General features: G+C 42.0%; 1 protein-coding gene across 1 annotated transcript in view; it reads right to left on the reverse strand.

Annotated features, from left to right (window-relative positions):
- Positions 1-27314, reverse strand: part of LOC137368744 (ADAMTS-like protein 1) — an 852599-nt gene that overhangs the window by 561476 nt on the left and 263809 nt on the right. Inside the window, exon 2 of the mRNA XM_068028933.1 lies at positions 17423-17542. Within this exon, the coding sequence (XP_067885034.1) occupies positions 17423-17542 (120 nt within the window). The remainder of the gene's footprint in view (positions 1-17422; positions 17543-27314) is intronic.

The following is a 27314-nucleotide window of genomic DNA, read 5'->3' on the forward strand; positions in this document are numbered from 1 at the left end:
CTAAATGCTTCAGAAAGATAAGTAGCTCATACCCCTTTGTGACTGACACCAGATTATCCTCTCATAACCTCTGGGCTGTTCATTATTATCTATACCAGGCACCCTGTTGCTTTCTTTGTTCTCATTGAGTAAACCAGCTCGAAAAATACAATTAGGCGTTGTTATTTGTCAAAGCCCTATCACTAACAAATGCCCAGCTGCTTTGCTCTTAGTTTAAGAGAGGGACAACTACAGAAATACCTTTGGAGCTGAAGAACCTGGTCAGCTGTTTCCTGGAAACAATACTGTGGGTGATAGTGATTTTATGGCCTGCCTTTTCAATTGACTCAGTTCACTTTTCCTCATCAAGTTCAACTGCAAGGATATCAGTGAAAAATATTCTTAACTGATATTACACAGATGTAAAGTTTACATTATTCACAATGGGGCACGGGGATTGTGATGTATGCTTAACCTGTGCCCATTCGTTGCAATGCAGGCAGCCAGCAAACTTGGTGCTGTTAGTGATGAAAGTAGTATGCAGCCAGTGCTAATTGCACTGCTGAGTGGCTGCACACCTAAGCAGGGGCCCAGGTTTATGTGGGACGCGCACCACTTAAAATTAGCCTGCACTACTTAAAGGGGATTCCCCCCCACCTTGATTGACAGGGCCCTCGACCGTGTCTGCCCCATTTCCCACACTTCTGCTCTTGTCCCTTCCCCTCCCTCCCAGAACCATGATAGGGTTCCCCTTGTCCGCACCTTCCATCCCACCAGCCTCTGTACTCAGCGGATCATCCTCTGCCATTTCCTCCACCTCCAGAGTGACGCCACTACCAAACACATCTTCCTCTCCCCTCCCCTGTTTGCATTTCAAAGACACCATTCTCTCCGTAACATCCTGCTCTACCCCTCAATCACACCCAACACCCACTTGATTCCTACATTGCCTTTCCATGCAACAGCAAGCGATGCAACACCGGCCCTTTTACCTCCTCTCTTCTCACCATCCAAGGCCCCAAGTGCTCTTTCCGGATGAAACAGCAATTTACATGTACTTCTTTCAATTTAGTATACTGTATTCTCTGCTCACAATGCAGTCTGCTCTACACTGGAGAGATCAAATGCAGACTGGATGACCGCTTTGCGGAACACCTCTGTTCAGTCCGCAAGCCTGACCCTGAGATTCCGGCTGCTTGCCATTTTAATTCACCACCTCACCCTCATGCTGATCTTTGTCCTCTGCCTCTTGCAGTGTTCCAATGAAACTTAATATAAACTCGAAACACAGCACCTCATCTTTTAATTAGGCACTTTATAGCTTCCGGACTCAACTTTAAGTTCCATAGAAACTGAACTGCAGCAGCCACATAAATAACGTGGTTACAAGAGCAGGTCAGAGGCTGGGAATTCTGCAATGAGTAACTCACCTCCTGACTTCCCAAAGCCTGTCCACCATCTACAAGGCACAAGTCAGGAGTGTGATGGAATACTCTCCACTTGCCTGGATGGGTGCAGCTCCAACAACACTCAGGAAGCTCGACACCATCCAGGAAAATGCAGCCCACTTGATCAGCACCCCATCTATCACTCCCTCCACCACTACTGCACAGTGGCAGCAGTGTGTACCATATACAAGATGTACTGCATCAACTCACCACGCCTCCTTCAACAGCACCTTCCAAACCTGCGGGCTCTTCCACCTAGAAGGACAAGAGCAGCAGATGCATGGGAACACCCCTCCAAGTTCCCCTCCAAGCCACACACCATCCTGACTTGGAAATATATCGCCGTTCCTTCACTGTCACTGGATCAAAATCCTGGAACTCCCTCTCTCTAACAGCACTGTTGGTGTACCCGCACCAGATGGACTGCAGCAGTTCAAGAAGGCAGCTTGCTACCACCTTCTCAAGGGCAATTAGGGATGGGCAACATGTGCTGGCCTTGCCAGCAATGCCCACATCGCATGAAACAAATTTGAAAAAATCAGACTGTAATCTTTGCCCCCATTTTGTTTCCTTTTCCTTTGCACGTTTCGGTTTTAGTAATGTTTTTCTCTTGTTTTTGCTTTTGGACAGCAGCTGTTTACCATTTTGCCATTCACACCTCCTCTAGGAACATCTTTTGTTTTGTTTCTTATCCCATTACCACTCCCTTTGGCCTTGCACCCACCAACTCTCAATTCTTTTGTCATTTAATCTCTCCTGTCTTCCAACCTATCACAGACTTTTCCTTTTGTTCATTTCCCACCCTCCCCATTTTCACTTTTTTAAATTCTTTTATGGGATGTGGGCATCACTAGTAAGGCCAGCATCTGTTGCCCATCCCTAATTGCCCTTGACAACTGAGTGGCTTGCTAGGCCATTTCAGAGGGCAGTTAAGAGTCAATCACATTGCTGTGGGTCTGGAGTCATCTGTAGGCCAAACCAGGTAAGGACCGCAGATTTCCTTCCCTAAAGGACATTACTGAACCAGCTGGGTTTTTACGACAATCGGTGATAGTTTCATGGCACTATTACTGAGACTAGATTTTATTCCAGATTTTTATTCATTAATTAAATTTAAATTCCACCAGCTGCCTGGTGGGATTTGAATCCGTGTCCCCCAGACATTAGCCCAGGTGTCTGGATTACTAGTCCAGTTACATTACCACTATGCCACCACTTAGTTAAAACTTATTACATTTATTATTGCATTTCTAACTTTTCCCAGTTCTGATGAAAAGTCAGACCTGAAATGCTAACTCTGTTGCTCCCTTTACAGATGCTGCCTCACCTGCTGAGTATTTCCAGCATTTTTTGTTTTTATTTTACGACTTAAAGGGAAGGTGCATTGTGGCTGCAGCAGGGACTGGAAATAACTTGGGAAGACATTCTGAGTAGGAAGAACACTGACTAATGGAACAATAGGGCAGAGAGCCTGTTCCAAGATTCTCAGACGCAGTACTGGAGGCCTTGGTGCAGGAGGTGGACAGAAGGGGAGATTTCCTTGATTCACAAACTTTGAGAAGATAGTGGGAGCAGATAGCCATCACTGGTAATGCAAGCACTGAGGACTGAATGCAGTGCTGCAAGAAGTTCAATCACCACACACAAGTGGTAAAGGTCAGTGAATGCATCTTCAAATGCTATATCCCACCAATTGTACCATGAGCCTCATACACTGCTCAAAGCACCATAACCCCATCATTCACCTACCAACAATCTCTATCCATCAGGACTCATACTTAACATTAATAGATTCACCTCACCCTCACACACTTAACACTGCTGCAAACCTCACATCCACAACCCACAGCTTGCTCACACTGCCAGCTATTCAACTATGACAGTGACATCACCCAAACCCATTGCACCACACTCATTGACACAGTTCCCTCTCTTTTGCAGGAGAAGGTAGCGAACAACCAGAGACAGCAGCAGCTAGCCAGAGGGGAACAGACAAGGTTATGCAACCTCACTCCTATGGAGGAGACAGTGCTCGCAATTACTGGAACGGCCATGACTGAGGCTGTGACCAGCAGTGGGTCTGAAACGATTGAAGATGACATTATTCTCACACTTAATCCTCCTGCTCACATCCCACTCCACTTCTTATCCCATGCTCTCTTCTGATTTACAAGCTGCAGATGGTTTAAACATGCACCACTCTGCTTTCCCCCTCTGCCCTCACCATAATTCTGCCACCAGCTTAGAAAATTACACAGTACATAATCTAATGAGTACCTTAGCAATGGGATCCATGGCAAGGTCAAGATCAGCACAGGTGCCAGCTCACTGGAGGGTAAGGCCGCACATGAGCTTTGCTGCAGGGCACTCAAATACGGACTTCAGTGGGGTGACCTACAGAAATAAGTTGATGGGTTAGCATGCTGAAATGCTTGGTACATTGGCAAGCCTATGGTCAATGTCATGGAGGAGTCTGGCACAAGCATGTGTCATGCTCATGTAACACGAAGTTATGAACTGTAAAATGAATTTATGAAACAAACCCGAAATGGACACTTTTCCTGTAAAACAAAATGGAATTGAGAGGTCAAGTGACCTTTTCTTTCCTGCCAATACACATGAAACTGCAAGAACCCTGAGTTAATCTTCATGTCTGGACAAGTCTTGGTGAAGTCATTAAAATACAAATGATCTTTCTGGACATCTCTTTGAGAAGTCATTAAGATGCAAATGGCCTTTTCTATGGTAATAGCTGCATGCCTCCAACCATTTGGGTTCCAATACTGTGGCAGACCTTTTGACCCCAAGCTTGAACTCCAGAGAGTAGGTGTGAAAAGCTCTACTTTACTAAGATGGTATGTGATTAAGTGACATCAGAAATAATTGCCTGACAATGGCCTAACCATCAAAAACTATTTATGAATTCAATGGAAGAGAAACTCTGGTTTCTCTCTGCATGAAAATGGTGGCCAACTCCATGAGAACACTTATGGACCCAGGCATGGTGCAGCATCTGATGGCCGATGTCTCAGCTTCCACTGCAACACAAGCAGAAGCCACCCAACATCTGGGTGCTGCATTGGAAGCTCAGACTGAAGTTATGCGAGCTCAGCTTGCTATCACACAAGTTCAGACTTCTCTCATGAAAACTCAGTTGCTGCCATGAAGGCTCAGACTGCTGCCATCATCGCTGCGGACACCAGTGTTCAAAGGGGCTTGCAGGCTGTCACAGCATCCAGGGGAATGTTAGAAGCTCCACAGAGTATAAACCTGCTGCCTCTCTCAGGGTGACAGCATTCATGCTCCCATTACTGCCACTCGCCAGTGCCCTTGGTGTTGCCCGTCAGCCAGCCAGCCCAGACTGCTGTTGCCCATGCTAATTTGGTCTGAACACAGGCCCTCTAGGGCCAGAACTGTTCAAGGGCATCATCTAAGGCCATCCATAGTCTCCTCCTAGTGAAAGTCAGCAGCCCTCCACCAGCCATGCTGCAGCCATTGGTGCACCACAGTGTAGGAACACTAGGGCAGGCAAAGGCACATGGAAGATATGTCATGCACCTTCTCACCTGTATATTTTTTCTGTTCCTCAAAGTGTCTTACTGGTTTTGGCTTAACCAGTTGGACGGGTATTGGACTCCTCCTCATCCGCGGCTTGTCTTTAGCTTGTAGGAGGCCTCTATTCTGTTTGTGAATTTCAGCGTGTCTTACAATTTGAATGGTCTTTTTCAATGTAAGGTCTTCCTTGGATTCCAACAGGTCTGACAAGGATTCATCCGCTATTCCGATGACTATCCTGTGTACCCTGAGGCACAGTGCAGCTTTCAAGCAGAGAGATCCACCATTGACATGCTGTTCTCCCTTCACCAGCTACAGGAGAAATGCCGTGAACAACAGATGCCCCTCTACATTGCTTTTGTAGTTCTCACCAAGGCCTTTGACCTCGTCAGCAGACATGGTCTCTTCAGACTACTAGCAAAGATCAGATGTCCACCAAAGCTACTTAGTATCATCACCTCATCCCGTGACAATGTGAAAGGCACAATTCAGCATAGCAGTGCCTCATCAGACCCCTTTCCTATCCTGAGTGGCATGAAACAGGGCTGTGTTCTCGCACCTACACTGTTTGGGATCTTCAGGAGAAGGAATTTTCCTCCACACAAGATCAGATGGCAGGTTGTTCAACTTTACCCATCTTAGAGTGAAGACCAAAGTATGGAAGATCCTCATCAGGGAACTCCTCTTTGCTGACGATGCTGCGTTGACATCCCACACAGAAGAGTGTCTGCAGAGACTCATCGACAGGATTGCGGCTGCCTACAATGAATTTGGCCTAACCATCAGCCTCAAGAAAACGAACATCATGGGACAGGATGTTCCATCCATCAATATCAGCGACCACGCTCTGGAAGTGGTTCAAGTGTTCACCTACCTAGGCTCAATTATCACCAGTAACCTGTCTCTCGATGCAGAAATCAACAAGCGCATGGGAAAATTGTCTGCTGCTATGTCCAGACTGGTCAAGAGGGTGTGGGAAAATGGCACAATGACACGAAACACAAAAGTCCGAGTGTATCAAGCCTGTGTCCTCAGTACCTTGCTCGACAGCAGCGAGGTCTGGACAACATATGTCAGCCAAGAGCGACGTCTCAACTCATTCCATCTTTGCTGCCTCCGGAGAATCCTTGGCATCAGGTGGCAGGACCATATCTCCAACGCAGAGGTCCTTGAGGCGGCCAACATTCCCAGCATATACACCCTACTGAGCCAGCGGCGCTTGAGATGGCTTGGCCATGTGAGCCGCATGGAAGATGGCAGGATCCCCAAGGACGCATTGTACAGCGAGCTTGTCACTGGTATCAGACCCACTGGCTGTCCATGTCTCCGCTTTAAAGACATTTGCAAACACGACATGAAGTCCTGTAACATTGACCACAAGTCGTGGGAGTCAGCCAGTGATTGCCAGGGCTGCCGGACAGCCATAAAGGCGGGGTGAATGAGCGGCAAGTTGAAGAGACTTAGCAGTTGGCAGGAAAAAAGACAGAAGCACAGGGAGAGAGCCAACTGTGTAACAGCCCCGACAACCAATTTTGTCTGCAGCGCCTGTGGAAGAGTCTGTCACTCTAGTATTGGCCTTTATAACCACTCCTGGCACTGCTTCACAAACCACTGACCACCTCTAGGTGCTTACCCATTGCTTCTCGAGACAAGGAGGCCAAAGAAGAAGAAGAGGAAGAAGCTCCTGTGTCAGATTAGTTCTGCCTTTAATTCGTCGATTTTGCAACTTACTGCCAATCTATTGAGGTCATTAATATAGGAGTCTACAGATTTTCCAATTCTCTGTGTCCACTTATTAAGTTTGGCTCTTTCCAAGATTTTACTGGTACGGAGATTAAAATATTTATCAATGGCTTGGAATACCTCTTCGAATTTATCAGTAGCCTCGTTGATCCCTTGTCGGACAATTACGTCATCTGCTATCACTCCAACTAAATACAGGAGGGTTCACCTCAGATTTGGCATGTAGTTGAGAAGCAATTCTGAACTTTAAGAACTTTTTTCTCCATACTAGCCAATTTTTAACCCTTTGTCCGATAACCACACTTTTTCTCCTTGGCGAGGCTGAGCAATGGCTGCCGACTGCATTCACCTCCCTAGTCACCGATTCGACCGAGATCGTGTTCTGCATCCGATTTCTTTTTTCCAGTGCACCGTTTAAATAAATGGCCAGTTTCACTGTCTCACCGATCCTGAATCTCGCCCTGCATGAAGACTCGGACACGACCACTGGGTGTGCTGGAAGTACCGATGCAGAGCTCCATGCTTCCATGGTGTGGTCTGAGAGGCTGCAAAGCTCTTCACAGCCTCTTCCGTCGGTAAGTAGTTTTCTTATTGTACCAGGTCAGTATATATCTTTAAATTTCTCTGATCACAACCTGATTGAATTTCGCATTCAGTTTGAGGGTGAGAAGAGTGGATCTAAGACTAGTGTTTTAAAATTGAATAAGTGTAATTATGAGGGTTTGAAGACAGAGCTAGCTGAAGTAAACTGGGAAATTAGGCTAAGGGATAGGTCAGTAGAGATGCAGTGACAGACATTTAAGGAGATATTTCATAACAGTCAGCAAAGATACGTTCTACTGAGAAAGAAAGTCTCTCGGGGAAGGATGTATCATCCGTGCTAACTAAGGAAGTTAAAGATAGAAACAAATTGAAAGAAAAAGCGTACAATTCAGCGAAGAGTAGGGGCAAGTCAAAAGATTGGACAGAATATAAAAAGCAGCAAAGAATGACTAAAAGAATAATGAGAGAGAAATTAGTGTGACAGAAAGCTAGCTAGAAATATAAAAATGAATAGTAAGAGTTCTATACGTATTTAAAAAGGAAAGGAGTAAGTAAAGTGAATATTGGTCCTCTAGAGAGTGAGTCCAGGGAGTTAATAATGGAAGATAAGAAAATGGCAGAGGAATTGAACAGATCTTTTGCATCTATCTTCACTGTAGAGGATACAAATAACATCCCAGAAATAATTGTGAATCAAGAGTTGAAAGGAAGGGAGGAACTTAAAACAATTATCATCACCAGAGAAAGGGGAATTGAGAAAATTATTAGAATTAAAAGCTGACAAGTCCCTAGGTCCTGATGGACTTCATCCTAGGGTCTTAAAAGAAGGGGCTGCTGAGATTGTGGATGCATTGGTTTTAATTTTCCAAAATTCCCTAGATTCTGGAAAGGTCTCATCAGATTGGAAAATAGCGAATGTAACTCCGCTATTCAAGAAGGAAGGAAGACAGAAAGCAGGAAACTACAGGCCAGTTAGCTTAACATCTGTCATAGGGAAAATGCTGGAATCTATTATTAAGGAGGTTATAGCAGGTCACGTAGAAAATCTCAATACGATTAGGCAGACTGAACATAGTTTTGTGAAAGGGAAATTGTGTTTGACGAATTTTTTCAAGTTCGTTGGGGAAGTAACAAGCAACGTGGATAAAGGGGAATCTGTGGATGTGGTGTACTTGGATTTTCAGAAGGCATTTGACAAGGTGCCACATTAAAGGTTACGAAACAAAATAAGAACTCATGGTATGGGGGTAGCAGATGAACATTGGTAAATGTAAACATTGGATTGGTTAGCTAACAGGAAACAGACTTTATGCATAAATAGGTCATTTTCAGTTTGACAAGCTGCAAATAATGTAGTGCCTCAAATATTTACAATCTATATCAATGACTTGGATGAAGGGACAAAATGTATGGTTGCTAAAGTTGTGAAGAAGAGATAAAGGGTCCGCAAAGAGATATAGATAGGTTAAATGAGTGGGCAAAGATTTGGCAGATGGAGTATAATGTAGGAAAGTGTGAACTTGGCCACTTTGGTTGGAAGAATAGAAAAGCAACATATTATTTAAATGGAGAGAGAATACAGAACTCTGAGATGCAGAGGGATCTGGGTATCCTAGTACTCAAAACACAAGAAGTTAATATGCAGGTACAGCAAGTGATTAAGAAGACAAATGCAATGTTGTCGTTTATTGCAAGGAGAATGAAATATAAAAGTAGAGAAGTTTTGTGTACAGTTTTGGTCTACTTAATTAAGAAAGGATATAATTGCATTGGAAACAGTTCAGAGAAGGTTAACTCGACTGATTCCTGGGATGAGAGGGTTATCTTATGAGGAAATGTTCGACAGTTAGGTCTGTATTCATTAGAGTTTAGAGGATGAGAGGTGTTCTTATTGAAACATATAAGATCCTGAGGGGACTTGACAGGGTGGATGTTGAAAGGATGTTTCCCCTTGTGGGAGTGACTAAAACTAGGGGGCATAGTTTAAAAATAAAGGGTCTCCCATTTAAGACAGAAATGAGGATTTTTTTTTCTCTCAGAGGGTTGTGAGTCTGTGGAACTCTCTTCCCCGGAGAGCAGTGGAGGCAAGGTCATTGAATGTTTTTAAGTGAGAGGTAGACAGAGGTTGACAAACAAGGGAGTCAAAGGATATCGAGGGTAGGCAGCAAAGTGGAGTTGAGTCCACAAACAGATCAGCCATTGTCTTAAAGAATGGTGGAGCAGACTCGAGGGGCCGAATAGCCGACTCCTGTTCTTGTTTGTATGTTTGCATGTTTGTTCCCCTGGTGTTTCTTCCAAAGGTAAGGAGATCTTCAAATTCACTTGGTCGCTTTCACCGTTGCCACCATATTGTGTTGCTGGGTTTGTATTAGTAGCATTGTAGGGCATTCTAGAGAAAGTCTTAGGCTCCGGTAAAGGTTAACTAACAACTCTTTATTATTTACAGTTACTCTATACGCTCTCAACAAGCCACCTAAGCTAGCATCCTTTGTGCTGCTATACCTTCTTCTTCACAAGCCTATCTTGTGTGACTGTTACATCATCGCTCATACAGTGGGAGGGGTCTCTTTCTCTGTCTTCGATATTAACCCTTTACATCCTTTTACTAGAGGGAGACAGGTCTGGAGGAAGGGGAGACAGTGGTGAAGGAGGGGGATGTTAATCTGTTAATTGTGTATCAATTGTTCAATTATATACAGGTGGAGGGTGTTAATTGGGGTATTACTTGAGTACTCCTCTGCCTCAGGTGGGGCCATGATCGTACCCAGGTAACAGGTAGGATATTTTTAATTAAAATAAAAGCAAAATACTGCAGATGCTGGAAATCTGAAATAAAAACAGAAAGTGCTGGAAATACTCAACAGGTCAGGTAGCATCTGTGGAGAGAGAAGCAGAGTTAACGTTTCAAGTCTGTGACCTTGCATCAGAACTGGCAAGGGTTAGAAAAGAATTAGGTTTTAAGCAAGTGAAGGGGGTGGGGGGGAAAGATCAAAAGGGTAGGTGTGTGATAGGGCAGAGGGCAGGAAAGATTAAATAACAAGGCTGTCCTGGAACAAAGGCAAAGAGTGTGTTAATGCTTGTGGTGAAAGACAAAGCAGTAGTCCAGAGATTGTTAATAGCGGAATAATGAGCAGCTCTGGCAATATGCATAACAGGCACATGGTTAAAAAATTAAATTAAATAAAATGAATAATATAAAAATATAAAAAAGGCCAGTCAAGCTCTGAAATCATTGAACTCAATGTTCAGTGCACAAGGCTGTAGAGTGCCTAATTGAAAGATCAGGTGCTGCTCCTCAAGCTTGCGTTGATGTTCACTAGAACACTGGAGCAGGCCAAAGACAGAAATGTTGGCATGAGAGCAGGAGAGGTGTGTCGAAATGGCAAGTGACCAGAAGCTCGGGGTCATGCTTTTGGACTGAGTGGAGGTGTTCCACAAAGTGGTCACCCAATCTGTGTTTGGTCTCCCCAATGTAGAGACGACTGCATTGTGAGCAGCAACTACAGTATACTAAATTGAACGAAGTACAAATAAATCGCTGCTTCACCTGGAAGGAGTGTTTGGGGCCTTGGAAGGTGAGGCGATTGCATGAGAAGATGCTGTGGGAAGGGGATGGGGTGTCGGGTGTGATGGAGGAGTGGACTAGGGTGTAGCGGAGGGAATGATCCCTTTGCAATGCCAGTGGTAGGGGAAGGGAAGATGCGTTTGGAGAAGGCATCACGCTGGAGGTAGCGGAAATGGCAGAGGATGGTTCGCTTTGTGGAACACCTCCACTCAGACCGAAATCATGACCCATGTCTTCCGGTCGCTTTCCATTTCAACACCTCCCCACCCCCCACCCCACCCCCGCTCCGCTCTCATGCCAACATTTCTGTCTTTGGCCTGCTCCAGTGTTCCAGTGAACATCAACGCAAGCTTGAGGAGCAACACCTGATCTTTCGCCGAGACACTCTATCGCCTTGCAGACTGAATATTGAATTCAATAACTTCAGAGCATGAATGGCCTTTTTTAATATTTTTTATTTTATTTTTTAACCATGTGCCTGTTTTTCATGTAGTCAGAGCTGTTCATTATTCTGCTACTAACACTCTCTCTGGACTAATGCTTTGTCTTTTACCACAAGCTTTAATACACTCTTTGCCTTTGTCCCAGGACTGCTATGTTACTTAATCTCTCCTGCCCTCTGCCCTATCACACACCTCGCCTTTTGTTCTCTTCCCCACCACCTGCCGCCCCTCCCCTCATAACCCACTTCACTTGCTTAAAACCTAATGCTTTTCTAACCTTTGCCAGTTCTGATGAAAGGTCACAGACCTGAAACTTTAACTCTGCTTCTCTCTCCATAGATGCTGTCTGACCTGCTGAGGATATTTTTAACGTTTTTGTAAAGCATTTTCAGATACAGTAATATAGTTTGGGCCGAGAGCTCTGACCTGTTTAAGATTAAATATGCCATTATTGAGATTTATAAACCAACTGTCAATCTATATTGGTTTATGATTGAAAAATATAACAACTGATGATTTTTATACCAAACCTCTTGATTTTTAAGAGTGTCTCTTGATTTATGAGATGGTGGGGTTGATATGTCTATTAGAGTGAAAATCAAATTCCACACCTTTTAATTTCAACTGAAAAGATATTCTAGGTAAAGATTGATTTAGTGGAAAAGCAATGCCACCCTGGGGTTGTGGGATTTCACACTGCCATGGCCATTGTCCTTTGCTTGCTTCAATAACAAGGCTATGCAATGTTGGTAAAGTGGAGTGAAAAGACTTACTTCTGCCTCTCATCCTATAGTGCAGAACCTACATAACGTTTCAGATGCTCCTGACAGGCCTTTCCAGAGGAAGTGACAGAAGGTCATCTTGTCCATGGATTGTAGACTCTTTTTCCTTGACAGATATTTTTCCACGGCTCCAGATGATGACTCAGCTCATCAATAGATCTCTGGTCCTCAGTTCCTTGTTAATTCCTTCAAATATGGTTATGACCTCTGCGATAGTTGGAATTGAGCAGGACAAAGCTCAGCCATTGTGGAAACAATAAGGGACAATGTAAAAACCATTAGTCATAAGCACACATTCTGCGGAGCTGAAGACAGACATTTTGGACGAGACCTACAAAAGCAGGTGCAGCACAACTATGGACCATTGTCTGAAAGACTTTAAAAGACAGTTCTTTGCATGCTGCTTAAGTTACAGTTCTGCACAGTGATTTTCCAATTACCTTTACTATAATGGAGGATTGCATGGCAGGAGAAACTGTAATGTAAACTCACCGGACATCTGGGTCGATCCCAGTGTAGGGGCTTACCCCTGGGAATAACTTGGAAGATCTTTTCCTCCAGTCAAGTTGGACTTTTACTTTGTGATGCAGAATTTCCACAATGACCCTTTGACCTGTCAACATTGTAGTTCAGGTTTATTTTTTCCCTCACAGTTTATCTGGTTGTTAATTCTTTCCCAACAATCTTTGTGATGTTCAATAAAGTTTAAGAGTTTGTTAACTTTATGCTTATAATTGTGAGATGATAATTTTGGGGAAAATGGTTAGTGATGGTAAACGTGTCAAAAGTCATGGAAATCACAACAAGAAGCCAGAGATGTGTGCGCAGAAGCAAACTACCTGTAATTTGCAAAGAGTAAAATATTGCTGTGGCTGAAAATCACAAATAAAGACAGAAAATGTTGGATACACTCAGCAGGTCTGGTAGCGTCTTTGAGGAGAGGAAAGTAGGGTTAATATTTCAGGGCGATGACTGGTTCTGACAAAGGATCATTAAACTGAAATGTTAACCCTACTGTCCTCTCCTCAAAGATGCTATCAGACCTGCCTTACTAATTTATTTCTCTTCGGTTATGCTCCTTCACTTCTTTTCTCTTTCCTCTTCGTTTTTGCATTTTCTCAACCTATTTCTTAATTTTGCATTTTTAACCTTGTTCGTCTTTTTTCTGTACAACAGTTTTTCTCTATTTCATGTCGTGCTTGCTCTGCTACGTGAGGATACTGCAGGATGGCTGAAAGAACCCACAGAGCATGCCACGCGAAAGGTGAAAATGAGAAATAGAGATCCATAAAGACCAACTAGAAGGGTTTTTGTCAAATAGAAGCCATTCTATCACACGAAGGAACCAATGCTAAAACATTGTAGCAATTTCCAGAAGCATTTAGTGAAAACTGTGCTATTTCAAAATAAACAGAAAAAGTCCAGCAATACTAAGTTGCAAACTAACCATTGGTTTGCTGAGGGGAGGAGCTTGCAGGATTGGCACAGATTCCTGCCAACTGGGAGGAAGCACAAGGACAAGCCCCTTGTATCTTAATTTGGAAAAGAAATAACGGCTCGGTTTTTGCAGTTGTAATGATGGTGAAACTGTCAGCTAGATCTTCAGGGGTTCCAAACCCTAGGGGTACACAAGCCAACTCTGGGAGGTATGCAGAGGAAATTGTCCAATGGCAGATACCCTGGCATGTCCTCTTCACTCACACTCTCTCCCTTGTTTGTTTTCTCCCACTTCACTCTAACTTGTTGCAAATTGCATTAAATTAGGAGTGCAGATTCTCAGCCATTGGCATTGATGACACTTGTGAGCAGTTATATGAAATGGTTCTCAGGGTTTACTAGCAGCATTTGGTCGGGTTTATTCTTTTTGGTAAGTGGAGCTTCCACTTGCTTTGTTAACTGTGTTTAAAATTAATAGAAAGACTTGTAATTAAAAATATTACAAGGTCACTATTGACCAGACATTATAGGAAGTAGTGGAGGCCGGTCACAAACATGCTAGAATATTCCTTGGGTTAATAGGCTCAGCTTTTTAAAAAACCTTTGCTTCTTGTTGCCCAAGATTTTCTCCTCCTTTGTACTCTCCTTTCTGTTATCATTCAAGGTGCTAATTTTGACTTTTATACTACTTTTGTTTGGGAGGATTTAATATAATTTTATGTTTTGAAAATAGTCATTTTATTGAGAAAATCTTGATTTATTGTCTCCACAGGATGGCTGATTCAGTAAAATTTTGGATTGTTATTAAGTCTGCACCTATCCCTCTTTAAATCTGATATGCACAACTTGACTAAGGAACACTGCATCATTAAAATAGGAAACGCGTGATCAGAAATGTTAATACTTAGAGGAAACAAAATATTTGAAGCAACTGTGTATGCAATCCAATTTTTAGATGTGCTTGATGTTAAGTACAATAGGATGCACTGCAATTAATCCATCTGGAGGAAGCAAAAGCTCCCTTATGATGTGGACATGTTGTAGTTTGCAAGGACAGTGGTTACAAGACCGAATGACAGTCAGTGCTGAGAATTGTATTTACTAAAACCAGCATGGGATAAGTTTGCTTCTGGGAAAAATAACCCTTGATATTCTTGAACTTTATGTCTTTCTAGGAAAGCCAAATAGGACAGGATGATCAAAATTAAAGTGTTACCTTAGTTATTAGTAGTACATTTAGTTTAAACTGACATTTCTGTATTCTTAGATTTCGGTGAAACTGGCGGTAGAGATGCATTCTACACCCAATGAAATACTAACAGCTGGATCTGCTCCCTTTTCACAAATTTTTCTGCAGTGTTCATTCCAGAGACTTTTCCTGGCCATTTACAGTGGACAGCAGACTCAAGACTGAGCTCCGACCAATGTTCCATTTAAAATGTTGTTGTTGTGCGCAGTCAGTTTTTTTCAATGTGCGGTCCCTTAAAATTTTTAGCGGCCATGGATGTGCAACATTTCAATGGAACAAGGCCTACGTGGTACCTTCTAGGCTGCTGCTTGCATATGCACGCACACACGCAATTTAGTGGGAGCATTGGTTCCAACAAAAGCAGTTGGTGGAGTTTTGGGTGCAAATGTGAACAGATTTACCCGAATTATCAGATAAGGCTGTCAAAGATTTGATACCATTTGCTACAACTTACCCATGTGAAAATCAATTTTCATCAATCAGTGGAATGAAGTTAAAGTATTGTCAATGCCATTGTGCAGACAATAATTTACCATTCAAACTATCACTGATCACTCTAAACATTATAACCTAAGCTCGAACACACAACCTCATCAGTCACATTAATGGCGAGAAATGCTGTCAAACCACTGTTTAAGTTATATATGTGGATTGTAATTTGTATATTTTGTACAATGCTTGGATATTAAAGGGGTTAAAATATTAACCCAGTCTGCTGGTAACTCTGGAAGGGGGTATGCAATAAGTAGAGTTTGAGAACTTCTGGCCTATATCAGTTATAACTCTTTATAAAAATGTGAAATCTTTTCTCCAGTTCTACTCAAATATTAAAAATTTTGTGCCAAGAACTGGAGAAAATGATCAGATTACATTCACACACTCAGCCCACATAACCGAAACGTAACCTCTGAATATCATTTAAGTAGCAGAGCATTACTTCAGACAGTTTGCTGAAAGATATTATTTGAAGACTGACGTAGCAAAATGTTTTGGGGTGGATTTGATGGCTTCATCAATTGAGACCAGTGACTGCGAAGACAAAGAGACAGTATATGTCACAGAATCTCTTGTTCATGTTGAGATTCCTAAATGATAAGTTTGTATCACTGCAACAATCTTGATTTAACATGTTCACCAATCTCACGGCTGCTCACATCCAGGCATCCTTCTTCTGATCTTGTATAGGTGAGGGAAGGGAAGGGTATTCAATCAGCATAAGTTATGTGATGATAAGATTCTACATTGCTCACACCACCACAGTTTATTTTCAAATTCCCAACCATAATTTTCTACAATAACAATAAGCAGAAATGCTGATTGCAAGCTATTCCAGTCACATAAAGGTTACTGAAGAATATGTATTGGTTGCTACTTAGCATAGAGAGTTGCAGTATGAGAATTACATTTTTAAGAGGTATCCCCACCCTTTCCAGTGCTGACAACTCAGAGCTGAAATACCAGGCTGATCAAAAAATTCAAAGGCAATACCTTGCCTTCATTAATGACATTTTCAATTAGTTTATGGAGTTCTATGTCTGGTAGTTGGTACAGAGTCAACAGATGGTTACACGTTATTTACATTTTGACAGTCACAGAGATCCCAGAGTCAGTAAAATTCTTGTATACTGAAATCACATGTATTTGCTCCCACATGTTGGACAACTCAATACCCATTTAAGGCAAAACCTGTCTTGGGCAGTGACACGAGATGACTAATACCAAATTGCCAGTCAGTCTTACATCCCGCTCAAATTCTTTTTCCATTAAATTGGATGGAGTGTAAACAGACTTACTGCCCATAACAAACTTAACTCCCAATGCGTCAAACATAGGTTACAAACTGTTTAATGAATATTGAAAAGAAACATGGTATTGGAAGCCAGTGGATAATGCTCCTTGAAAATGTCTGCTTTCTTACTGACATTACAGAACAGCAATAAAGGCTGATTAATGATGTTGCTTGCAATGTGAGGGCAAGTTATCAATTTGCTGTCCTCATTGCCCATTTTACTTTATTACCACTTTGAACACAACAGTCAACAATTATCAATGAGTCTTTTTTTTCGTCAGGGAAACATTTGCATTTCGCAAGCACCAATCTTGCACCAGTCCATGCACCAGTGTTTTTGTTTTAGGCTGTACAAGACAGCATTTTCAATTCTACTGTTGAAATAACTCTTCCGTGCGCCACGGAAAATGAAATCAAAGGCAAAGAAAGCAAAAAAACGTCTTGATTGACAGAATGGAATGTTTATTAAACTGATAAGAATTATGGAACTGCATTCCTAAGGCAGAAGTTTGCTGGAAGAAATAGTTCTTTTGGGCAGTGGGGTAGCTCAAGCATTCCAGAAATCACATCTCATTTAAATTCCAAAGCAGCCTAACACTCAAACTTGCTTTCCTTGGCTGAGTGAATCTGATTGACTCTCAATTAGATGATACCTTGCAGAAGCATTCCACCTTAGACGGGAGGAGAATGGAGAGAACAATGGCTATAGAATCATAATTCATGCTGATCAAACTCAAGTTGGCATTAATGGCAGCTGGGAAGAAGTTCATTAACCAGTCCATAATACTTTCAACATCAAAGACGTACAAGAAACTAAAACAAAAGACCATGTTTTAATATTTACTGGAGTTTGCAGTAACGTGTGTATACTGTGCCATTAGTTGCTAACCTGATCTTCAGATTTGTGGTTGAAGACTTGGTCTCCCTGTGATTCCTCGGGGTAGCTTTCCCTGCGGATTAATGTGAATTCAGGGAGAAACTCTGCTCCTCCTACATATACTGCAGGAGCCTGCAATTAAAACATTAAACAAAGGGTTAATGTTTTATTTCAGTATTAATCATCCTCTTTTCATCACTTTTACCAACTTATACTTGGAACTCCCAATTATCAATAACTCTGTCTTTGTTTTAGATGACACACCTGTCTTGGCTGCTACATCAGTCAAGTGGGAATACAAATGGCACATGAAGCACAAAGGAGGGTATCTTTAAAATCTTGGCAACATTTCCAACAGCCTTGCATCAATTTTAAATTGTTTGATACTGCTCTCCCAATCTGGGAAGGAAGTGGCCTCCTTATTCTTCCTTTGGTGTGTAAGGCAGTTTCCAAATAACCAGTTTCCTAATAACCACTCTACCATAATTCCAGGATATTGGAAGCTCAGTCAGCTGACCGCAATCATGTTCACTTTACAGTGCAACATGACAGTGAATACAATATCTGTGTGTCCACAGTGTTTCACCACAGATGGGAAAGAATAAGATGATGCCATGTCATGACATTCAACTAAAAGCAAAGTGTTCTCAGGTTGGTTAGCTTACCTCACAGTCAAAGTTTCATTTTACAATTACAATTCTCTATAAAATTAAAGTCAGAATGTATTTTCAGTTTGTACTTTCAATCTTCTATCAAGCAATAGAAAATGTGAGTTATCAGTTTAAATAACAGACGTGCACACAGATTGGAGTAATTTAGCAGGGGGAAATTTCAGGCCTCAGCATAAAATTAATGGAAACAAAATAAAGAGGCACTCAGGGCTCACTAGCTTATGGAATATCATTCTACCTTGGAATTACATGGTGTGGCTGAAGCTTAAATAGAGAAATTGTATTTATACTGTTTACATATGTGGTATGGGTTCTTATATTTCATCCAAATATATTGGCATAGCTTTAATTATTGGAAATTCTTGAGGACTGAGGGGAAGAGAGTTCAAAGGACATCTGCTTAGATCAATGTGTTTATTTGATAAAATCAGGGTCTTTCTGAAACCTCTCTGCCATTTACTGTGGTGAATTTTTTAGATTATCCAGCTATGACAAAGAAAATTTTAGCTATAAAACCACACTCTGAATCAAACTAGATATAGAACACCAAACTAATTCTACATTTGCTTACAATGGTCTGTGTAGTATAAGGGTCTGGAAGAGTCAATCTTGAGAGAGTGTAAAGAATACCTCCTACCATGACGGTATAAGAGATCATATGTGAGAGAGACTTGAAGATAGATGCAGCGTGGCTTTGGAGGAGGCACACAGACTAGTGTGAAGCTGTACATAGTTATAATGTAATAAAGGTTAATGTTCTAATTATTCCAGAGTAAAGAATCTCTCAAAGTGAGACTAACTAATATGGCAGCATACAAACAAACATACAACAGTCTTCATTTCTTTATAAACAAGTAGCTGAATTGAGACACTACCAGATCTTCTTCTTATCACCTTTGCATCATCAAAAAGCTCATTTATTTATCTCTGGGAATTCATGGTCAAAGAGCTGATTTGGAGAAATCACATACATTTCATGCAAGCTCTACATAAGGTAGTGACTGTAAATAAAGGTTCAATTACATCATGTATAACACACCAAAAATGAAATTCAATGTGCTACACTGAAGAGCAATGGAGTGGAAAGGGAAAGGGGAAATCAATGCAACAAAAGGACAGAGAGAAGGTAGCAGCTGTTGGAAACAGACTTTGGGATGGGGCAGGAGGGGCAGTGTCAGCCTTTACTGACTGGAAATGGAGATGAAAAGTGACAGAATTAACCAGGCTGGCGGAGCAAACAGTTGAATTGAAAGAGCAGGAGAAAATGGCAAGTTGAATAGAGGGAAGAGAGGGTGAAGAGTAACAATATAAACTGAAGTCTCTGTAGCCCACCAGCTCTGGGCCCTTTCACAGTATCTCTGTGAAATAAGATGGGAGGGGTGTTGTGTTTGTGATCTGGGATAGTTGGGGTAGAATATAGGAGAAGTTCCTTCATTGTCAATGGGCCAAAATCCTGGAACTCCCTTCCTAACAGCACTATTGGTGTACCTACACCACACGGACTGCAGCGGTTCAAGAAGGCAGCTCACCATCACCTTCCCAAGGGCAATTAGGGATGGGCAATAAATGCTGTCCTAGCCAGCGATGCCCACATCCTGTGAACGAATAGAAAAGAAGTAACTTTGGAGAATTGAAGCTCTGGTTGGTCCATTGAAACTGGAACTGTCACTAGCTTTTTCCTTTTTTTTAATAAAGATTGTTGTAGTCCAGTTGCAGTGCTGTTGCCCCAAGGTGGTCACGTCATATCAACATATAAAGCAGCGATCTATGTGCAGTCTCAAGAAGAGAGACTCACATCAACTGGGCCTCACACCAATTGACTAGTGCAAAGCCATCTTTTTAAATATGTAGAACATTATTCCTAGGTGGTCTGCCTTCAAGTCTTTCCTATTAGTGGAGGCAGCAAGACAGCAGAACTCTTAATGTCTGCAGGTCTCTGCTCTGCTTGTACATAGAATGATGCCAGGTTTGCAGAGTACTGCTGTCAGTTCTGCAGCTATAGATAGTAACTGGGACCTGAGTAAATGGGAAACATTAGATTCTGTCGCTACTTCCACGGGATGGATTATCAATGCATGGTATTTGATTTCACAGTTTATGACATATCACTTTATCTGGATTACATTTGTTGCACATAGTATAAAAAAAACCTACAAGATTTAAGTCCTACCAATTTGCAAGTGTACTGCTTGTTTGACCTCCTTAATCACTTTAACAAAGATAGTGATCTATACTTTCTGCATTCCCCAATAGTTTATAGCTTACCACCAATTTAAAAGATTAAAAACATTAAATTGTATAGATTTATAAGGTATTTGACCCCAGGTTATGAATTAGAATAGCATCTGCAAAACATTCCAAGTTTTTTTGTTTTGTGACTTATTTTGGAATGTCAAAGTTTATTCATAGTTTCTTTCATTGTTAATCAGCATCATAGGGGAGTAATGATGGGACAGGGTGAGGTATGAGAATGAATTATACAGTTGAGCTTTATGCAAACTATGCTGGCTTACATATACATCGAGAAATACAATCAGTCAGCTGTGTCTCAACGCATAGCACTCTCTGAGTCAGAAGGCTGTGGGTTCAAGTTCCATTCCAGAGATTTGAGTGTGTAATTCATTCTGACACTTTCAGTGCAGCATAGAGGGAGTGCTGCATTGTTCGAGATGCTGTAGTTTGGGTAAGATATTAAACCGAGGCACCACCTGCACTCTCCGGTGGATTTAAAATTTACCAATGCACTATTTTGAAGAAGAGCAAGAGAGTTCTCCCCAGTGTTCCGACTAATATTTATCCCTCAACCAAAATCACAAAAAAATAGATTTGCGGGAGCTTGCTGTACACAAAATTGGCTGCTGTATTTCCTACAATACAGCAGTGACTATACTTCTGTCATCTCTTTTTCTTTAATTAACACTAGTATGAGCAATTGTGAGCAATAGGACACAAAATAACATTATATAGTGCCATATGGCTAAATACTTTCTATAATTACACTCATCAGCAGTCATTTCCCTCCTCCCTCCCCTCATAATGTCAATCTGTCAACTTGAAAATCAGACACAGAAACCCTTATATCAGAAACAAATGGCCAAAATCAGGACATTGTATTTTACTGAGTAAAGACATTAATTTTCAAATATTCTAGTTTTGAAATAAAAATCAGGTGCTGTTTTGTTTTAATTGAGTGGGCTTATTGGTTTTTGAATTCAGCCATAACACAAGATTAAAACTGGCCATATTTTTGTTCTTTTTTGTTTATTCATTCATGGGATGTGTGTGTTGCTGGCTAGACCAGCATTTATTGCCCATCCCTAATTGCCCTTGAGAAGATGGTGGTGAACTGCCTTCTTGAACCGCTGCAGTCCATGTGAGGTAGGTATACCCACAGTGCTGTTAGGAAGGGAGTTCCAGGATTTTGACCCAGCAACAGTGAAGGAACAGTGATCTAGTTCCAAGTCAGGATGCTGTGTGACTTGGAGGGAAACTTGAAGTGGTGGTGTTCCCATGCATTTGCTGCCCTTCTAGTTGGTAGAGGTCACAGGTTTGGCAGGTGCTGTCTAAGGAGCCTTGGTGCGTTGCTGCAGTGCATCTTGTAGATGGTACACACTGCTGCCACTGTGCATCAGTGGTGGAGCGAGTGAATGTTTGTGGATGGGGTGCCAATCAAGCGGGCTGCTTTGTGCTGGATGGTGTCGAGCTTCTTAAGTATTGTTGGAGCTGCACCCATCCAAGAAAGTGGAGAGCATTCCAACACATTCCTGACTTGTGCCTTGTCGATGGTGGACAGGCTTTGGGGAGTCAGGAGGTGAGTTACTCGCCGCAGGATTCCTAGCCTCTGAGCTGCTCTTGTAGCCACGGTATTTATATGGCTACTCCAGTTCAGCTTCGGATCAATGGAAGCCATTAGGATGTTGATAGTGGGGGACTCAGAAATAGTAATGTCATTGAATGTCAAGGGGAGATGGTTAGATTCTCTCTTGTTGGAGATGATCATTGCCTGGCACTTATATGGCACGAATGTTACTTGCCACTTATCAGCCCAAGCCTGGATATCATCCAGATCTTGCTGCATTTCTGCATGGACTGCTTCAGTATCTGAGGAGTAACGAATGGTGCTGAACATTGTGCAATCATCAGCGAACATCTACACTTCTGACCTTATGATTGAAGGAAGGTCATTGATAAAGCAGCTGAAGATGGCTTGGCCTAGGACATTCATTCATGGGAATGTGCGTGTCGCTGGCAAGGACAACATTTATTGTCCATCCTTAATTGCCCTGGAGATAGTGGTGGTGACCCACTTCCTTGAACCACTGCAGTCCATGTGGTCAAGGTAAAATCCATGTACCCAAGCTAAACCAATACAAATGTTCTGACAATGACAGTAACAAAACTACATTTATATAGCACCTTTAACAGAAAAAATGTCCCAAGGAGCTTCACAGAAGCATAAGGAACAAGATGGATATCAAGTCAAAGGAGGAGATATTAGGAGAGGTGATCCAAAACATAGTGAGTGATGGGTATCGTTACGTCTGGGTGAGGAGGGGGTCTCAGGCTCCCCTTTTGCCCCTTCTCTGGTTTGACCGCAACAGGGTTTACCTTTTTTAAACACAGTGACTTAACTTACCATCTCAGTAAGCACTTGCTCCTGTTTCTCTAATATAATTGCAAATGAACCAATTGGACAGTTTTTTTTTTAGTTTAAACAAGAAAGATGTAAGTTTATTAACCTTATCACTCTAATCCAGTTAAAATTACTAAAATACACTACGCATCCATGCCCCATATTCACACACGAGCCACACACACACACAAATAGATTACAGAAGGAGTTGGGAGGTTGGAGTAGAGTCTGTAATAAATGGAATTTAAATACTGAATCGCAGTTCCAGAGTTCTTAGTTGAAATTGTAGACCTGAAGTCCTCGCTGGGCCATGTGCACAGTCTGGGTTTGGTTCTCAGGTTCCGGAAGGCAGAAGAGGGGTTTCATCCTTGTCCCCTACTTGCTGGCTGTGCTGGGCTGTCGGTTTGAGGATCAATAGTTGCAGCTGAGGCTTATCTGGAACTTTACTGGAGAGAGGGAGAAAAGAGAGAGATGTTCCCTTGCTGGATCTCAGCTCCTGTCTGTCTTCTGGGTCACAGTTCACAATCTCCCAGAGTTGCACAAGTGGTCACATGACATGGCCACCTCTTTGTGTTTTAATGAAGTTCGTCTGGAATTTCCTCCGAAATTCAAGTTCTTCCCTCAGGCTGCCCAGACATACTTGGTGGGGGTGGGGGGACTGGGGGACGGTTGGCTCTTTCAAAGTCAATGGGTGTCAATGGCTTTTGACGATCAAAAATTGACAAGGCTATCTCAGATAATAGAATCAGAGAGCACCCCATCGTTCTGGCCAGGCTGAGTCAATTAGGTTTGTCTCCGATCTGTTCTGTTGCTGATTCATGTGCAAATTGTTGTGGCCATCATCTTGGCTGCTAATTTTTCTGTTTAAAAAAGTTATTTGTAACAATTTCCAGTAAAAGTCTCTCCAGGCAAATTTCCACACAAGGAAATTAATATTTTCCATCTGGCATATGGGGTTTTCATCGCAGCATAAAAATGATTCTTCAAGGAGGAGCGAGATGGATAGATGGAAGGGCTTAAAGAAGCAATGTCAGAGCATGGTGGAGCTGAAGGCGCGGCTGCCAATGGCAGAGTGAAGGGAACAGTAGTTGCTCAACACATGTGAATTAGAGGAATAGAGAGCATGGAGGAGTGGGGATGGGGAGGTTGTAACGCTGAAGGGGGTTGCAAAAAGGATTAGATCAGTTTAGCTTCTGTAGTTAGAATGACCAGAAAAAACAGACACTGCATGCAAAGCTCAGCTACTTAATAGCTAGACTACAGCCATTTTGTTTTTCCTTTTGAGGAGTTATAAATATAAATGTATTATATCATCACCTCTATACCATTAATTTACAGGCTTTGTGGGTAACAGGACAGATTCAGGAGCTAAAGCAATTCAAAGAGGTTTTTAGTTTCTTATCCTAGACTCAACATCAGAAACTTAACCTCAACCAAGGAAGAAATTGTTGAAACTGCACACAACAAAAATGGGCCTTTGAGAACAATCTAGGGAACAGAAGGAAGAGCAGTCCACAGTGAGGGGTGGGGGTGGGGGAGCCCATACAATCAGGCAAAGCCTGGCAATCACGGAAAGCTTGGATCAGGAGAGGTCAGACGATTCTGCTCCTCCTAATCCCCAAGGAAACCTTTGAAAAATAAGAATAATTTACCTAGTTGTTGAGAGGATGAAGTTTTGTTTAAACTCCAACATACCTGATACAAAAACCAAACAGAAAACCTATGTTGCCGCAAATATTTACTCAATAGGTGGATTCACAGATTGACAAAATGTGCCATTAGTGTAAATTTCTGCTTCTCATTTGGGTAATCTTCTGCTTTGATAACCTTGGCACTCATTAGAGAATAATGGAAGAAATACCCAAAAGAAATCTTTCAGATAAAAACATATTTCAAATGTAAGATCTGAAGAACATATGATTTTTTAAATGTTATGATTATATCGATAAACAAAGACCAAAACGTATGAAAAAGTGATTTGATAACTTCCTTGCATACTGTGTTGTACAGACCAGCAAGAACCAAGGCTAGCTGATCTTAAGTTATGGCAGTGGCAGAGCCCATTACAATTGCCATCCATACCTACAGTAGGAAAATATGTCAGGGGAAGAAGGGAAATCAGCCAAGGTTCATGACCCCCAAGTTCTATCCCACAACCCTCTCCTGGGACCTGTGTGGCTGTAAATGTCAAGCAAAGATAAGTAAAGGATTGGCTGGAACAGTTGAATAGATTACTAAAACTGATTCTTTTTAATATCACACCTGAGGAATGGCTGATGAGATGGGGAAATTAGTACAAGTGAAAAGATCAGACCAAAAGATTTTTTTAACAATAGTTTATTGCTAAAAGTCATACCGAAATCAAATATTAATGCATAATTCCACAATTGTAATTGTCAGAAAAAAGCTCCATATTTCTCAGCTAAACTAAGTGCAGGCAGATTATTTCGGGGGAAAAAGGGCTTCTGTTAAAGTAGTCGGTGCTGTACCGTTGTGCTGACTTATTTAACACAAGTGTGATACCAGAGAATGGAAGACAGTTAACAAATCATGATCCTGGAAATAAACATATTGATATGAAACCTATAGCAGCAAAAATATTGTAAACTATTGAAAAGGTAATAATTAAAAGAGCAAAGGCAATAAATTAAATCCATATACTTTTTAGAAGTGTTGTTCTCTCTAACGAATCTATTGATATTTTCTCAGAGTGTATTGGAGTTTTCAGATGAGGGTAAGTTGGTGGATATTATATGTCATAATTTTCAGAAATCACTTGTTGAGTTTTCTCACCACAGACGTGTCAAAGCACATGGAGGGAGAAAAAAAAGGTGGCCTGCACATGCGGACCACGCGTCGCCATGCTGCTGTGACCTCGAACTGGCGGCTCATTATAATATGCAGGGCAGTCCGCCCCCACCACCACCCCTCCCCCACCCCCCGGCAATCACATGGTGGGGCGGCCTTGGCGATGCCGTCAATGGCGTCGCCTGTTTCTGCACAGGCACTGACGTCATTTTTAAAGGGCTGCCAGACCTGCGTTGACAGATCAAATTTGACCTCATCCCTCCCCGTGAACTGCAACAAAAAATAGTTTCACCCCCCCCCCCCCACCAACTACACCAGAAGAGCCAAGACTACCCCTTTTCCATCCCAACTGCACTAAACGCAGAGTTGACCCCTTTCACCTCTCCCCCAACTGACATAAGTGCAGAGTTAACCTCTTGCACCACCCCCCCCCACTTCACTACAGATGCAGATTTCCCCCCTTCCCCCTCTTGGTCGTGCCAACTTTCCCTAGACTGGAAAGTGAAGGTGTGGGAGTACCGCACCGTCGCTCGGAAGATCCAGAACTGCCGGTAAGATCACTCTGGCCTCCATTTAAATGTATTTAAATAGCTGATTTGAAGATTGAAATCTGGGTCCCGCTGCAGAGTGGCGGATGTGCCACCACAGAGCTTCCCCTCCACCGGCAAGATCGGGCCCAGCATTCCCGGGGTTGTGCTCCCTGGTGGGCTCCTGCCGCTCCGAACTTCAGGGCCCCCCACCATGAAGCCCAACGCTGGAAGTTCAACAAAATCCATCCCAGAATCTCTGATGAAATTGTAAAATTACATCAATGATTTGCAAGAAAATTGTAAATGGGGTAGTGCTAGTTTAATTTGAGGATTGTGACAAGCTATTTTTGTGATTGTGCTTTTCAGATTTTTTATTAATTACCTGGATTAGGCTATTGTAGCTTCATGGTCTAAATTGGGAGGAGTCACTAATTTATTTGGAATACAATGATGTTGCATGGAGGAAATATTTGAAGAGTTACTGTCACTGAGAAGCTGGGCTGATTCATATCAAATGTCTTTTCACATTTCCTTGATGAGACTGAGTTATTGATCACACTGTTGGGAGCTGCAGAGTGAAGGCAAAGTGGTTGCTGACGGTGATGGTGCGATGGGTAGGGTGAAATAGAGATATCCCTAGACTGATCTCATACATCTACAAATGGCCAGTTCAAGTCTCAATTAGTGGAGGCATGGGAACATCATAACTAAAATTAGAGGAATATACATTCAAAATAAAACAAAACCATAAACTCCCACCAGCCTCAACCTAGGTGCTGCATTAAAAATCCTACATTGTTGCTAAGCAAATGATCACCAAATTCTCACTAATGATCACAGGTTTACAATGCTGCCATAGTAACTTTTAACAGATATGGAAAATTTTGAAAGCATGAGAGCTACTGCATTTTTCTTGTCATCTTTCATCTTAAAGTATGGCTTAATTGTATTACAATACGAGTTCTTAGAGAGCCAACATGGGCACAACAAGCCTAATGGCCTGCTTCTGTGCTGTAACCATTCTATAATTCTAAGTTGTTGGAATAACCATGATGGCTTCAATCTTGCGCAATGGAATTGGATAGTCTGTTTCCTTCTCAGCATAGTCATGTGCTGTTTGTAGATTAATTTAAGCCACAGTAGATCAAAAAGAAATACTGAGCATATGAGAATTGTCACTCATCCATACTCCAACTCCATAAGAAATGATTAGGATATTAAAACAGCACAAATCAGGAAGAGATCCAGTCGTAATTTGGTAA

The sequence above is a fragment of the Heterodontus francisci genome, chromosome 4 (genome assembly GCF_036365525.1).
Source record: "Heterodontus francisci isolate sHetFra1 chromosome 4, sHetFra1.hap1, whole genome shotgun sequence".
Lineage (NCBI taxonomy): Eukaryota > Metazoa > Chordata > Chondrichthyes > Heterodontiformes > Heterodontidae > Heterodontus > Heterodontus francisci.